Below are 16,168 nucleotides of genomic sequence, written 5' to 3'. Positions count from 1 at the left end.
TGTCCAAAGTAACTAAAAATTGGACCTATTTCAAAAGTCAAAAGTCACTAAAAATTAGACATATTTCAAAAGGTAGTCTATAAAATTGGACCTATTTCAATTTTTTCCTAAATTTTTAAATGTAACGATCGCATCGATACGGCTAAGTGTACCTTTCATGGGATCTTTTTCACACAAATATCATTGGTTTTGAAAAGTAAAATACAGCGCATTATAGTTGACCGGAAACATGACTTGACGTCAAAGAGAAGCACTCATCAAAAGGTCAAGAAGGTTAAGGGCAACACGGCTAATGGAGGATATGGTGCGTCCATTTGGTTGAAAAATATGCCAATTGGCTTTCCCATTTCCCAACTCAAACGCGTAAATTCTTCATTTCGTTATCGCTTCGTTCCGTTGTCACTTGTTTTGGTATATTTCCCCACAAGGAAATGCATTTTTTCATCAATGGAAACATATTTAATTCGATATATGAATATTAGAACGTATCAAAATTGCATATATAGAAGACAAATTTAACATGCTGTATTATTTTATTTAAAAAATGTTAGATTGTTCGACCGGTTTAGAAAAACTACTCATTCAAAGAAGATTATTTTATTCCTTTATGACATGTTTACTTATTTGAAATGAAGATTTATGAATTGAGAAAGACTAATTTAATTCATAATTTTTGAAGTATTGGATTATAAATTTTAACGGAAACTCATATTTTTTTCATTTTATGTATTAGTAAACAAAGGTCTTTCAACGTCTCTGAGGAGTTGGGTCGTGGAGCATTCTTCAGAGGGATGTGTGGGTGTGGCTAGTTTTAAATAGGCACGAGAAGAAGAAGGTGGGGCCCATATTACTATTATTATTAATTAGTTTATTTTAATTTTTTTTATCTTGTCATGTCATTTCTTAACATATTTTCTAACAAATGTCATACATAACAGATTTTCAAAGTAAAGTATTGGATTGCAATTGTACTCAAATTTAAAAGTACAAACTATAATTTACTTTGTAGAGAATCAAAACATTTTATGTTAAACTATGACCTCTCAAATAAAATCTTGGATTTGGATCCTCTCCTGAGCTAATGGAGAGAATCCTCCTGATCAATAATCGTGGACCGTTGGATTTTTATCCAATGGCTACAATCATTATAACTTTAAAAGGACTCTCTATTTGTAGTGTTGGATAAAAATTCAACGATTCACGATGATTGATCAGGAGGATACTTTCCATTACCTCAAGAGAAGATCCAAATCCTAAAATCCTAACTCGGTTCCCAATCAAAATTAATAATTCGCTAAACAAGAACACTTTTTCACGAAAGTGTGAGAAAAAGAGGACAAATCAGTCACGAAAGTTGGTTTCTTTTCCATAAATTCGTCGATGGGTGACTTGGTCACCCTCTTGACCAAAAGTTAAAAGAAATAAAAATAAAATAGTTTTTAATTATTAAACGAAAAGCGATCCTCTCATGATCCATCAAATCAGAAGATCCGTGCCGTTAAAATTTGATCCAACGGCTGAAGTGATTAACTTTTAAAATGGACATATACTTGTAACTGTTAGATTAAATTTCAATATCACTATTTCCTGATTTGATGAATTAGGAGGAAGGAATCCGGAGAGAATTCCTTTTCATTAAATATTGCAAATTAAGCAAAAGTGGGCCAAGCCCAATGAACTGCCCCACAAAATCATGCACACATCATCGTGTGGCAGCGCCAAAATATCAAAAGCCCATCTGAGAAGCAGCCCACGTAATCCCACACAACGTGTCCCTTCGGATTTTCCATTGCGTGTATAAAGGCACCAGAGCGGGATGGAGGGAGAGACTTTTACTAGTTCATACCGGAAGAAGAAGAAAAATGTGATAAAAACCAGTAAATGCTTCTTCCTTGTGCGCTCTGCTTTCTCTGCTTTTCGAGCCGGCCTATCGCATCCCAACCCAATTCGTACTTTTCCAGCTCTCTCAATTTGTTTTCTGTGTCTCTGTATTGATATCTCAAGCTCTTAGCTGTTTGAATCGGATTCAAGAATTTGAGATGTCGAAGCAGGATTGATTGGTTTTGATTCGGATTCAATTCGGGGCACCGACGAGTGGTTCTATTGGATCGTCAGGTGCTATTGGATTCTTGTTCTTTGTTTTGATTTTTTGCGAGGTCGGTCGATCTGATTTTTCGGTATAGGTTGGTGAGTTTTGAATTTTAATCCTTTTTGGCTGATTGGATTGGAAATCAAAGTTCTGGGTTCGATTTGAAATGGTATATATCCATAGCTCAATCTCGGTCTGCAACTCCGTTGACCAACCAAACACTCCCATGGCGGATTCAATGAGTTTAACCGACCCAAGTGCCAAATCCAGGCAAACCAACCATGTTCAAGGAAGAAGAAAGATACCCAATTCCCCCAATTGCTCAAAGACTCCGTCTTGCGATCGATCTCGATGGGCTTTGATGATCGATATTGTGTTGTTTATTGCTGTGGTTGTTGCTTTTGGATATTTGCTATTGCCGTATGTAAAATTTGTATCTGTTAAGACAATTGAAATTGTGAAAATAATCATGTATGTGCTGAGGGAGGAGGTTTCGAATGCTCCGTTGGTGTACGGATGTATGGGACTCAGCATGTGCTGTGCGGCATTGGCCGCTTGGGCGCTGCTGGCCTGCACCAGCAGGAAGTGTGGGAATCCCAATTGCAAGGGCCTCCGAAAGGCAGCTGAATTCGACATTCAACTAGAGACGGAGGAGTGCGTGAAGAATTCAGCTTCGGCGGTTAAGGACGGAGTGAAGAAGGGCCTATTCGAATTGCCTCGCGATCACCACCGCGAATTGGAGGCCGAGCTTAAGAAGATGGCACCTACTAATGGGAGAGCAGTGCTCTTGTTTCGGGCTAGGTGCGGGTGTTCTGTTGGTAGATTGGAAGTTCCGGGACCGAAGAAGCTTAAAAGGATCAAGAAGTAGGATTGGATGTGGTTATCAAACCATAGGGGGGACAAATTATGAGTAAAGGAGTAGTCATAATGCAGAGAAGAAGAGTGCCGTTCTGTAGGCCGTCTTCTCGGAACACAGTGTTGTTTTTAAATAAGCTTAGCTCATGGAATAATTTGTAAGGATTATATACCCTTGGTTATAGTGAGGAATATATAACAATCCCTTATTTAATTTCATTTCCTTTTGGTTATATGTTTTTCCCTAAAGTTTTTGAATCTGAAATTTGAATTTGGTCCTTCATTGATGCAGTTGATCGGTTCTTTTTATTTTCGTTTATAAGATATGATTCTTCTATGAGGTAAGATTGTCTTGAAATGGTTTCTCTGCATTTGCATATGTCCTGACCCTGAAAGCAAAAGAGATTCAATAGTAATGTTTTTGTTTATGTTGAAGTTCAATAGATTTTTCACTCTTCAGTGCTTAGGAGACTAGGAGCAGTGTAGTATACTTTAACTGCAGAGGGGCGGCCTCTGATTCTGTGATTTTTCAGTTTTTGTTGAAACTTACAGCTTGCTTGGCCATATAAACTTGTAAAAGCAGGTTACTTTTTCATTCGTATCATGACAGCAATCTGGAAACTGGGCTTGGATGTTCCGGTTTGATGAGTGGAAACTGTTGAGGTAAACTCAATGCGATTCCCCGAAGGAACTAAACATTTGATTTGAATCCGGTTATGATATGCTTTGTCTACTCATGTTTGCACCACACTGTATAATTTACTTGGCTTTGCTATCATCTGAGTAATTAATTCTGCTTCAGTTTAGCTTTAAGCTTTATCATAAAGTCAATGCTGTAGGTTGCCAGTGAAATGTTAGATGCATTCCTAATTCATTTGCAATTGCAAGGCGTGCTCCCTCGTGTAGGTTTCCGATGAATCATGTTTCTCAGTACCATTACGCCGAGGGAGTACTAAATTCTTTGATATCTCCTCTTGTGTTCAAAAGGAGATTGAGGCTTTCTCATTCTGCTCAAGAGTAACAGAGTTTCGAATTTGAAACTCCTCCCTTGTCATGGCTTAGGTTAGAAAGAAGTAGACGGTGCAACGGTTGATAGGTTTTTTTCAGATCAAATACTCCTTGTTTGCTCTACCAGTTCATCTGCACACATGGGTGGGTGGCGGTACATGGTTTCCTAGACAAATTCTCGAAGAAATTCACGGTGGACTTTGCATATACGTTTGAGTTTATGTTGTTTGAGTTTAACGTTCACGATATCTGCTTTGGGGGAAGTTTTGACATGGTTTCACCTTACGCTTGCAGGAATGTAGAGAATGCTTGTAGTTGGAGTACTAGTGAACCTTGTTTTGTTTTGAGAAAGATGAAAGGGTACATGTTGGCATAAAGGAGGTTTCCTTTCCTTTGAAGCGTTCATGAAAATGTGGTGGTGTTTCATTTTTCTTTAGTGAAATTCACTTTTGTTTTCTATTTCTTCCCAAAAATGGTAAAATCAATGAACTCTTTTGCATTTGGGATGACACGGTAACGGTATTTCAAATTACAATGCATGATAACTATATTTTAAATTAATGCACAATCAAGCGGGAAAGTTCAGACGCGTAACATTGTGTGGTTGACTTAGAAAGTGTAATACGTGTCCCATTTTAATCACATAAGTAAAACTCTCTATTGCTAGTAAAGTGTATAGTTAGGAATATTTGTATTTTTTGTACTTGTCATTATTGCTACACAAAAAAGGGTATTTCAAATCAATTATGTTGTCCTTGATAACGGTATTTTAAATCGCTCGATATTTCAATTTACTATTTATAATAACGGTATTGCAAATTAATCATGCACATTCACATAAATATTTGTATTTTTTGTACTTGTCGTTATTGCTATACAGAAAACGGTATTTCAAATCAATCATGTTGTTCTTGATAATGGTATTTTAAACCGTTTGGTATTTCAAATTATTATTTATTTAATCATGCACAATCACATAAATAAAAATCGCTACCACTAGTAAAGTGCATAGTTAGTAAATATTTATACTGTCACATCCCGGCTCGAGCCCTTACTACATCTTGAGCTCGACTTCAATTTACTATTTATAATAACGGTATTGCAAATTAATCATGTACATTCACATAAATATTTGTATTTTTTGTACTTGTCATTATCGCTACACAAAAAAATGGTATTTCAAATCAATCATGTTGTTCTTGATAATGGTATTTTAAATCGTTTGGTATTTCAAATTATTATTTATGATAACGGTATCGTAAATTAATCATGCACAATCACGTAAATAAAACTCGTTACCACTAGTAAAGTGTATAGTTAGTAAATATTTATACTGTCACATCCCGCCCCTGGCCCCCACCACATCATGGGCTCAACTCCATCGTAGCACGATATTGTCCGCTATGGGCTCTAGCCACACCCTGACGGTTTTGTTTCTGGGAACTCACACGAAAACTTCCCAGTGGGTCACCCATCTTGGGAATGCTCTCGTCCGAAATCGCTTAACTTTGGAGTTTCGATGAACTCCGAAGCCAATGAGCTCCTAAAAGACCTCATGCTAGGTAGAGATGAGAATATACATATAAGGCTTACATGATCTTCACCTCTGAGGGATATGGGATCTTACAATCCACCCCTCTTAGGGGCCCGACATCCTCGTCGACACACTTTTGGCCAGGGATTGGCTCTGATACCAAAATGTCACATCCCGGCCTGGGCCCCCACCACATCCCGGGCTTGAATCGACCGTAGCATGATATTGTCCGCGTTAGGCCCCAGCCACACCCTCACGGTTTTGTTTATGGGAGCTCACATGAGAACTTCTCCGTGGGTCATCCTTTTGGGAATGCTCTCGCCCGAACTCGCTTAACTTCGGAGTTCCGATGAACTCCGAAGCCAATGAGCTCCTAAAAAGCCTTGTGTTAGGTAGAGATGAGAATATACATATAAGGCTTACAGGATCCTCACCCCTGGACGATGTGTGTGTGTATGTACGTGTGTGTGTGTATATATATATGTTACAATATTATGGTATGGTTGAGTTTTAGATTGCATTATGGTATATCTATATGCATATTATTGGCATATAATTACTATGAATGCTGTGAAGTACTAAATTGAACTACGAATGACTTGATCCTATTTGAGGGTACGTAGGCAGTCTAACAAGACAGTTAGATGCAGTCATAAAACAATCCAAATTTAAAAATTGTCACATCTCATACTCGACCCCATTGTAGCACGATATTGTCCACTTTAGGCCCTGGGCACGCCCTCATGGTTTTGTTTATGGAAACTCACACAAGAACTTCCCAGTGGGTCACCTATCTTGGGAATGCTCTCATCCGAACTCGCTTAACTTCAGAGTCTCGATGAACTCCGAAGCCAATGAGCTCCCAAAATGCCTCGTGGTAGGTAGAGATGGAAATATACATATAAGGCTTACATGATCCTTACCCTTGGGCAATGTGGAATCTTACAATCCACCCCCCTTAGAGGCCCGACGTCCTCATCGGCACACTTCCGGCTAGGGATTAGCTATGATACCAAATTATCACATCTCTGCCTAGGCCCCCACCACATCCCCGGCTCGACTCCACCGTAGCACGATATTGTCCACTTTGGGCCCCCACCACGCCCTCATGATTTTGATTTTGGGAACTCACACGAGAACTTCTTAGTGGATCCCCCATCCTAGGAATGCTCTCGCCCGAACTCGCTTAACTTCGGAGTTATGAGCTCCCAAAAGACCTCGTGCTAGGTAGAGATGAGAATATATATATAAAGCTTACAGAATCCTCACCCCTGGACGATGTGGGATCTTACATATACGATTGATGTGCCAACGTATTTATTTAAATGGAATTGTTTGTATTTTATGCATATGTAAATTTTTTTAAACGAGCAATATCAAAGCTGATAAACTTCAAACACAAGACTTTGTGTGCATGCTTTTCCATTTTGAGTACATACAAACACTGAACGCTCACATATATTTAACAATTTGATTTGATCTAACGATTTACATTGAATGATTGAGAATCGTTGGCGATCAAGAAAAATCGATACTCCCTTTAAGATACAAGTCTATTTTTCACAATTAGAAAATAAAATTTGTATCCCTCTCAGTTAGATTCTTGAATTTAACAAATAAATAAAATTTACATAAAAACAAAATAGACGCTACAGAGTACGAAAATTACTCCTCTTATTGATTTATACCAGAAAAAAAAAAAAAAAAAGATTGGTTGGATCCTAACCAATACTTAATTGTCCAAGTCTTTAGTATCGATTTGACCGCTAAAAATGCATCGTTTTCGTTTACTTTCTAGTTTCCATCTTCAAAGCCCGCACACAAAGACTTTTTAGGTAAAATGATTATTGAGATTTACTTAACTCTTCATTTGGTCCCTGAAATTTAAAATCAATAAAAGTTATTCTTGAGATAGTCCACCATAAATTATTTTGGTCTTTCAGTGAAAAATTATGTTATGATCAAAGTGACAAAATCACTCTCAATATAATAAACAATAGGTTAAAACGATTTGACAAAAATTAAGGATATTTTTGTTATTTTATAGAAATTTTTCATAAAATGATCAAAATGATTAACTGTGAACAAACTGAAAAACTTAATTATATTGATTTCAAATCTTTAAGGATAAAAATAAGTTGTTATGGAAATCTCCGACACAATTTTGACTGAAAAGCCGCAAGTTTTCGGTTGGAAGGTGAGCAACTTCGAACTACCCGCATCTGACTCTTCCCCGCGGAATTCCCAATGCTGATCCTCTCTCCTACACCACTGACCCCTCCGTCCCCATCACTCTCCTTTCCACCATAAACGGCGCCGTTCCTCTCTTCCCGACCGCAACGTCGTCGTTTCGCTGAACGGAGACTCCGGAGTCCCGTTTCAAAGGTACCCTCTTTCTTCATCAGCTCCATTTCTGATTCACTGAGTTAGCTCCATTTTTTAAATTATGGAGATCCCGGTGTTGCGGTATCAAAACTTGGCGTCGGATCAGATCCAGAGCGGATCCAGCTTCCATTTTTCGTTCTCGGATCCTAAGTTCTTCAGGCGGAGATCGTTATCTCTGTTTTATGGGTACTGTTTCCAGTTCAATCGACGAAAATGGAGGAACTCATTGTTATTGCCGCATATCAGGTGTTCCTCAGTGGAGCAGGAGCTGAAGCCGCGCCCGAAGCCCGTGCCGTCGAAAATAGAGGTGGATGAGCCCAAGGGAGCGCCTTTGGAAGATACCCAGATCGTTAAACGCAATACTGGGCTGTGTAGTCAAATCGAGAAGCTGGTTTTGTGTAATCGGTACCGAGAAGCACTTGAATTGTTTGAGATTTTGGAGTTTGAAGGCGGGTATGAATTGGCGGGTAGTACATACGACGCGTTGGTGAGTGCTTGTATTAGTTTGAAATCGATTAGGGGGGTTAAGAGGGTTTCTAATTACATGATTAATAATGGGTTTGAGTTGGATCAGTATACGAGGAACAGGGTGCTGCTTATGCATGTGAAATGTGGGATGATGATTGATGCACGTAGGCTTTTCGATGAAATGCCTGAAAGAAACCAGGTTTCTTGGAACACGATAATCGGGGGCCTTGTGGATTCGGGGAATTTCAGGGAGGCCTTCCAGTTGTTTCTAATTATGTGGCAGGAGTTCTCTGATGCTGGGTCACGGACTTTTGCCACCATGATTCGGGCGTCGGCTGGGTTGGGACTCATTTTTGCTGGAAAGCAGTTTCATTCTTGTTGTTTGAAGATGGGGCTAGGTGCTGATATATTCGTGTCTTGTGCGTTGATCGATATGTACAGCAAGTGTGGGAGTATGGAAGATGCTCAGTGGGTTTTTGATGAGATGCCACGGAAGACGACAGTAGGATGGAATACTATCATTGCAGGTTACGCACTTCATGGTTACAGTGAGGAAGCTCTGAGTATGTACCATGACATGCGTGATTCTGGTGTTAAGATGGACCATTTCACATTTTCCATGATCATAAGAATCTGTGCAAGGTTGGCTTCACCGGAACATGCTAAGCAAGCTCATGCGGGTCTAGTTCGTCATGGTTTTGGGTTAGATATAGTGGCCAACACGTCACTCGTTGACTTCTATAGCAAATGGGGAAGAATAGAAGACGCCCGTCATGTTTTTGACCAGATGCCTCTCAAGAATGTAATATCTTGGAATGCTTTAATTGCTGGGTATGGTAACCATGGCCGGGGCGATGAGGCTGTTGAGATGTTTGAGAAGATGCTTCAGGAAGGAATGGTACCTAACCATGTTACATTTCTTGCTGTATTGTCTGCTTGCAGTCATTCTGGTTTATCAGAACGTGGATGGGAGATTTTTGAATCCATGAGCAGGGATCACAAGATCAAGCCCCGGGCGATGCATATTGCTTGTATGATTGAATTGCTAGGTCGAGAGGGGCTTTTGGATGAAGCTTATGCACTAATAATAGACGCTCCCTTTGATCCTACGGCAAATATGTGGGCTGCACTGCTAACAGCTTGTCGAGTCCATCAGAACTTAGAGCTCGGAAAATTTGCTGCAGAAAAACTTTATGGGATGGAACCTGATAAGCTAAGTAATTATATTGTGCTCTTAAATATATACAACAGTTCTGGGAAGTTGAGGGAGGCTGCTGGTGTCGTTCAGACTCTAAGACGGAAAGGTTTGAGAATGCTTCCAGCATGCACTTGGATCGAAATTAAAAAGCAGGTGCATATTTTTCGTTCTGGAGATAAAAGCCACGCCGAAACAAGAGAGATCTACCAGAAAGTGGATGACTTGATAAGCAAGATTACAGAACACGGTTACACCCCTGAGGAGAAGTATCTACTTCCTGATGTCGATGAACATGAGCAGACGTCGTTTTACCACAGCGAGAAACTGGCCATCGCTTATGGTCTGATCAGTACTTCGGATGGGACACCACTGCAGATTGTGCAGAGTCACCGCATTTGCGGAGACTGCCATTCTGCAGTTAAGTTAATTGCGAGGGTTACGGGAAGGGAAATCGTAGTGAGAGACGCCAGCAGATTCCACCATTTCAAGGATGGGAGTTGCTCTTGTGGAAATTACTGGTGATGACAGAGTTATTTACGTACTCCCCGTCTCTTGATTTCCTATTTAATTTATTTAGTTGTACGGCTGCAAAAAAGGGAAGGAGTGTAGGAGAGAAAAAAGGGAATGCGAAAATCACTCCACTCAAACCGTTGTAGGAGTTCTCTCAGCCTTAGGGGTAATACTATTTGTTGTAAACATAGATTAAAGGCCAACGAATAAAATCGAGATCTTTTTTTCTTGTTCATATTGCTTGCAAAAATTGTTGCCTAGTCTTTTGAGTCGATTATTTCTTATTCAATTTGTTTCAAAAGAAAAAATGTATTTATGAATTAAATCAACGTAGATTTGGAGCAAAACCGGACGCAGTGGTGTTTTAGAATTTATATGGCCGACCTCATTTAGTGGGACAAAGTTTTTTTGTTGTTGTTTGAATTAAATAAATGTATTAACAAACATATAAAATAAAAGGACTACACCAAGCCAACAAGAATTTCCGTTTTGCGAGAGTTGAGGAATGAACGTTTATTGTACACAGCCTTACCTTTTCTTTGCAAAGTAGCTATTTCCACGACTCGAATCCGTGATCCTTTGTTCACAAAAAAACAACCTTTTTGTTACGTCAAGTCTTGCTCTCATAAAACACAAACTAATTAAAGTAAAATGTCAATAGGAAGCTACATATGATGAATAAGAAAAAGTTGACATAAAACAGTAACATGTTCAAAGACTATCAAAGTGCCATAGTTGAACCATATTGGTGATCATATTCACCCACACGTTGATCTCATCGTTTTCTTCCCTAATTGCCGGCACGTCAGGCTTAACATTGATCCTGCAGAGCTGCACGGCAGGCTTAACATTGATCCCGCAGAGCGGACATATATCGCGCTTGGCAAGCCAGGTTTGAATACAAGCCGAGTGAAACTTATGCTTACAAGGCAATGTTACCTCCTTATCGGCTTCTTCACAGTTCAAGCCTTCCAAGCAAATACTGCAGCACCGCCACTCGTCGGACAGAAAAGGCTTCGTCATCCATGCTTCCTCCATGAATGATCCTATCGATGCCGCCACCGCTACAGAAGCGTTGCTGGATTCTTGGGACATCGTTGTTGTCTTCGAGTAATAATCTTCTGAATTGCTAGACGCTGTGATTAATTTGCTTACTTACTTGTTGAGGTTGCAGAGGAATACAAATATATTAAGGGGCGCTAGAGGGATACTCTAGGGTCGAGCCTGTCATAGAAGGCATGATATTTCCTGCTTCGTGAAGGACGAGTCCAACTCCCAAACTCTGTAGGAAAATAGTGAAGAGATTTTCTTTCTTGCTTTCTTTGGTTCTTTTGCGAAGGGGAACAGAAGATGGAATTCTTCCAACGCTCAAAACTAATTGAAACAAGCACAAAGTTAATTTGAGAAATCCCTCGACTAACGGGGTTTATACATATTAATATGTAATATTATTCGTACGAGAAGAAGAATAAAAAGAGACTAATGTCATATATATTACTCATATATATAAGAACAAACAATTATCTAATACCTATTTTAAACTAATAACACAACAATTTTCAATAAAAAAAAAACGACACTATATTATTATTATTCTTATATGAGTCTCTAGCACTCACTGAACCCTAATCAACCATTTCAATCGAATCCACCACGGTGGTTTGATGTCCTTGCCCTTGTGCGGCCGCCTCCGCCCTCGTAGGCATCGAAAACCGGCAAAGCGGGCAGGAAGGACGCCTCTCGAGCCAGCTAACAATGCAAACCGGATGAAACCTATGGTTACATGGCATCTCCTTGGCTTCCTCCCCAACCTCCAACTCCTTCAAACAGATACTGCACTCCGCCATTGTTTCCTCCGTCACCGTCACCTTCGGCAAGGCTTCTATCGACTCCTGGGTGGCCCCAGCCAAGGCCGTCACCAATGCCAGGCCCGCCACGGCCGCAAAGGCAGCGGCAGGCGGGGCATTTGGATAAAAATAAGAGTCGAGGAAACTGTACGTTTGGGATGCTGCTTCGACTTCTGCCATCGCTGGGGTAGCTGGTAGGGCTAGTACAACGGACGTATCGTCGGAGTCGGAGTCGGAGTCGGATTCGACGTCGCGTGCGTGTAGTGTGGAGGACGTTGCCGGTTGAGTAGTAGTATTCGGTGGTTGATTGGAGGAAGAGCCAGCAGATTGCGATTGGGAAGACATTGTTCGTGTCGTCTTTGAAGCTTCAAGAATTAGAGAAATCGATCTCGTTTTGCTTAACAAAAAGGCCGAGATTTAGGGATTTAGATTTATAATATAAAGGCTGCGGTACAAATTAAACCTAATTCTTCAAGAACTAGGGCAAGCTTCCCAAACCCTAGAGAAAATAGCTTATCTTGGTCATGTTCTTATAAGGTTACAATTTTAGTATTTTTTAAAAACAAATTTTGAAAAAAAATATAAGGAAAGAAGGCTAAGAAGCTAACATTTAAAAATTAATGTATTTGAATTTAAATCAAATTACTAAAAATATCTAAAAAATAAAGTTGTTAATAACTAATAATAATCAATTCAAACTCACATTGTTAGAGCATATTAGTTACGATTGGGTGATGTCCACTTTACACCTAAGTTCGAATTCCTCTTCTCATATAAATTTAGTTAAATTATTCAATAATTTGCAAAATAAATCATTGTTTGATTGTTTACAATTAAAGAAAAAAAAAGTTCTATGATTCATACGTAGAAGAATTGCTCTTAAGCACTTTTGATTTAAGCGTTATTCAACTTATTCTAATTCCAACTCTACTTAAGGTGTTGAACTTAAGTGCAAAAGAAAAACACACTAATATAACCAACTTGAATACGCCAACCGAATTTTCACACTCCTCTTTCGACTTCTATACTCCTTTATTTCTTTATTTTTTCTAGCTTTCGAATTGAGCCATAAATTTCCCATGCCCACAAATATAAATCCCGCCCAACGGACTGGGCTGAGAATGGTAGACCTGAAATACCCGACCCACACTCAACATTAAAGATCCGGTTCACAACATCCCCTCTCTCCCCCTCGCTCTCTCTCTCGCTCAGGCTGACACATCAACACACCCAACCGGAAGGAGAGAAAAACCAGAGAAGAAAGAGAAAGAGCGTCGGTAGCTTGTGGTGGACGCCAGAGCCACACACCTCCTCCTTCCTGAAAACCCTAAGCTCCCCGGTGCTTGATGGATCCATCCGGGTCCACTCGATTCAACATCTTTGAGATTTATCGCCGATTCTGCGGTAATTATTTTACTCCGCCTTTTTTTTTTTTTTGAATTTCTCCGATTGTCTTTTCGCTAATTATATTCTCCCAATTCGTAATAAGCTTTAATTCTTTCTCTCATGGTTGTTCATTGGCTGTGAAATTTGAATTTCTGGTATTTTTGGGGTAGAAAGCCGTTGATTTGTTGAACCTTTAACTTCTTTCTAATGGGTTTTGAAAGTTTTCAATTTGGTGCGAGCAAATTTGAAAATAATTACTTTACTTTTGTGGGATTTTCCTTACTAAAGTTGGGTTGTAAATTATTTTCTGTTTGGTTGCCGATAAAGTATGGAGAAGATTAATACGTTAAATTTACTTGTTTGAGGTTCCATTGTGTGAAATACTGCAGGTTTGTGATAGTTATGGTGCAAAGGCTGTATCTTTCTTGCTAACTAACTGCATTTGCGTGTGAACTACTAAAAGAGTTTTCAATTGTCGTTAACTATCTTAGGAAATAAAGCAAATGCATTTCTGGTCTCAAGTAGCTTCCGTTTCGTGGGTATTTTCTGAAATTGCTGTTTTCGATTTTATGAGATACGGAGTTATTTTAGTCTCCAGTTCTGTGTAAAGTATAACCAGTCGTTGTGTAAGTTTCAATTTTTTTTTTTATTGATAAGTCTAGAGTACGAATTCTGACTGTTAAATTGCAGATATCAGGACAGGAAATGGATACGGTCACGGTGAAGGATACATGGAAAACGATGATTCACAGATGGCTAAATATTCAAGGAAGGCATTAACTCAGCTCTTATATCTGGTGGAATCAAAACTGCACGCTAGGTATATATCTTTATATGGAAGCTAGAGTATTGGGACAAAACATAATTTGGAGTGCCCTTAGGATGAGGTCATCCTGCATCATGCTATAATTTTAGCCTATAAGCAATTTGTTTCCCCTTTTCTTTATCAGTTTATTGAGTAGGAGACTGTCCGCTTTGACAGGATATCAATTTTTGACGAAGTTTTCAAGCTAATGTCGCGGTTGGATTCGATGGTAAGATTTATTTGTTGAAGTTTTTAAAGTAAGATTCTTGTTAACTAATGTGTGATGTTTGGTTCCACTTTGACTCAATGAGTTCCTAAAAGAAATAACCTCCATATGCAGGTAGACTTTTCTGAATTCTCACGTTTCTATGATTTTGTCTTCTTCATGTGCCGTGAAAACGGTCAGAAGAATATCAGTAAGCATCTTATTTTATTCTAGTTCTTAACCTTTTTTGTTCATTCCCTGCAATGTAACACCCTCCTTTGCCTCTTGATTCATTTGCAGCTGTAAATAAGGCGGTTAATGCATGGAGATTAGTCCTAGCTGGGAGGTTTCGGTTGCTGAATCAATGGTGTGATTTTGTTGAGGTAAGATTACCCCAACTCAGTGCTTGCTACTGTGTAGAACTAATGTTTGTTTTGCTAATGGTGACCATGATTAGAAGTCTAGAACCAAGAATTCATTGTTATATGTCATGTAGTTGGTTGTCATATAAAGTTATATATAGACCGAAGCGAAAGTGTCAACACTGTAGTGGCTAGAACCAAGAATTCTGCACGTAAGTGCAAAATTATATGAAATATGAGAATGTATTTTTTTTAGTTCATGTGCATAAAGTGTTTCTGTATTTCAAGGCAACTAATATTTGGTATTCCTCTTAGAAAAATCAGCGGCATAACATCTCTGAAGATACCTGGCGGCAAGTTTTAGCTTTTAGCCGCTGTGTGCACGAAAATCTGGAAGGGTATGATCCTGAAGGTATATATCATCAGTTTTGTGTTGATGCTTACTCCCTTCTATCTAAGCACGTAACGATAAGTTCAAATTGCCCTTTGAGTCCATCAGATATGAGACTCCTATCTGAATGATCATTGCTTTAATCATTTTTGCAGGAGCTTGGCCTGTTTTAATAGATGACTTTGTTGAACATATGTACAGGTTTGATCTCTATACCCTCGTAATGATAGCTTATAAAATGGGAGGCTGTAAGTACTCATAATGATAGGTCTACGTAAATGTATAATTGAACAGACTTTTTTCGTACAGGGTTTCCGGATCTAACAATAACTCTAGCTTCAACTGTAACTGTGGTGATGCAGAATCGTGGTCATGTACATATGATGACCCTCTTCCTGGTATGTCACTATACTTCCAAGCGCGGTCCCAGTATTCACTACCTTAACTAATGCCAGACTTGTATTGTGGTGCAGGCTTGAAGATTTTACCTGGTTTGAAACGGAAGTTACCTGGGGAGGACCTTCACATGGAAGAAGTGGTGCCCTCGCCCGCCCTCTTCCCACAGTGCACAGACTGGAATCATGCATTAAGCACTAAGAAACGTCGGTCAATGTCGTACATACCAGCAAACTGGGAGGATAGTACACCAGGAAATACTGTGGATGATTCCATGGAAACCATAAGACATAGCAGTCCAGTGAATTCTTCCAAATCTCCATGCGCGGTTGAAGGTTGTCTGTTGAAGGGCTTTGCAGGACTGCTTTCTACGCGTTCCTGTCTGCAATTTGATCGGGACAGGGGAGTTTCATTTTCACAGAGTCACAAGTATCGAAAGCGTCTTTTACGAGGAGATGCAGTTTAATGTAGTTGGATGCTTCCGAATGCAATTAGAGTTGCTTACTTGTGATGTAGTCTTCTTATTGATTTGTTGGTTGAGTGTTAGTAATAGTCTTCTATTCGGATTTGACAAAATTAATAAATTTAATTTGTATTCCTAAGTTTAATCATCATCAATGGTTGATCAGATAAATGGCCGAGGCTACGCAAGGCAAAGCTTTTGTAGACCTAGGCGTAGCCAAGTTCGCTAAAGACAAAGTACTTATGTCAGCAACCCAAAGTTTGAAA

General features: G+C 39.3%; 4 protein-coding genes across 4 annotated transcripts; 3 read left to right on the top strand and 1 right to left on the bottom strand.

The window, feature by feature from the left end:
- The first annotated feature begins 1,824 nt into the window (after positions 1–1,824).
- LOC103964987 lies at positions 1,825–3,163 on the top strand. The gene has a single exon (XM_009378002.3). It carries the CDS (start codon positions 2,256–2,258, stop codon positions 2,955–2,957), a length of 702 nt encoding a protein of 233 aa, XP_009376277.2. The 5' UTR covers positions 1,825–2,255; the 3' UTR covers positions 2,958–3,163.
- Positions 3,164–7,633: 4,470 nt separating this feature from the next.
- Positions 7,634–10,282, top strand: LOC103964986 (pentatricopeptide repeat-containing protein At5g50390, chloroplastic-like). Its single transcript, XM_009378001.3, has one exon. The coding sequence runs from the start codon at positions 7,933–7,935 to the stop codon at positions 10,057–10,059; it is 2,127 nt and encodes a 708-aa protein (XP_009376276.2). The 5' UTR covers positions 7,634–7,932; the 3' UTR covers positions 10,060–10,282.
- Positions 10,283–11,598: 1,316 nt separating this feature from the next.
- Positions 11,599–12,239, bottom strand: LOC103965026 (E3 ubiquitin-protein ligase MPSR1-like). The gene has a single exon (XM_009378044.2). The coding sequence runs from the start codon at positions 12,237–12,239 to the stop codon at positions 11,673–11,675; it is 567 nt and encodes a 188-aa protein (XP_009376319.2). The 3' UTR covers positions 11,599–11,672.
- Positions 12,240–13,052: 813 nt separating this feature from the next.
- On the top strand, positions 13,053–16,067 carry LOC103964985 (defective in cullin neddylation protein AAR3). The gene is made up of 9 exons (XM_009378000.3): positions 13,053–13,298; positions 13,971–14,100; positions 14,263–14,314; positions 14,426–14,501; positions 14,591–14,673; positions 14,968–15,064; positions 15,199–15,244; positions 15,353–15,441; positions 15,517–16,067. The coding sequence occupies exons 1-9, from the start codon at positions 13,241–13,243 to the stop codon at positions 15,903–15,905; spliced, it is 1,020 nt and encodes a 339-aa protein (XP_009376275.1). The 5' UTR covers positions 13,053–13,240; the 3' UTR covers positions 15,906–16,067.
- Positions 16,068–16,168: the final 101 nt, after the last annotated feature.

The sequence above is a fragment of a genome, unplaced genomic scaffold (assembly GCF_019419815.1).
Source record: "Pyrus x bretschneideri cultivar Hongxiangsu unplaced genomic scaffold, Pyrus_bretschneideri_v1 Contig12, whole genome shotgun sequence".
Lineage (NCBI taxonomy): Eukaryota > Viridiplantae > Streptophyta > Magnoliopsida > Rosales > Rosaceae > Pyrus > Pyrus x bretschneideri.
The sequence above is the reverse complement of the archived record's forward strand: the minus strand, read 5'-3'. Positions and strand labels throughout refer to the sequence as shown.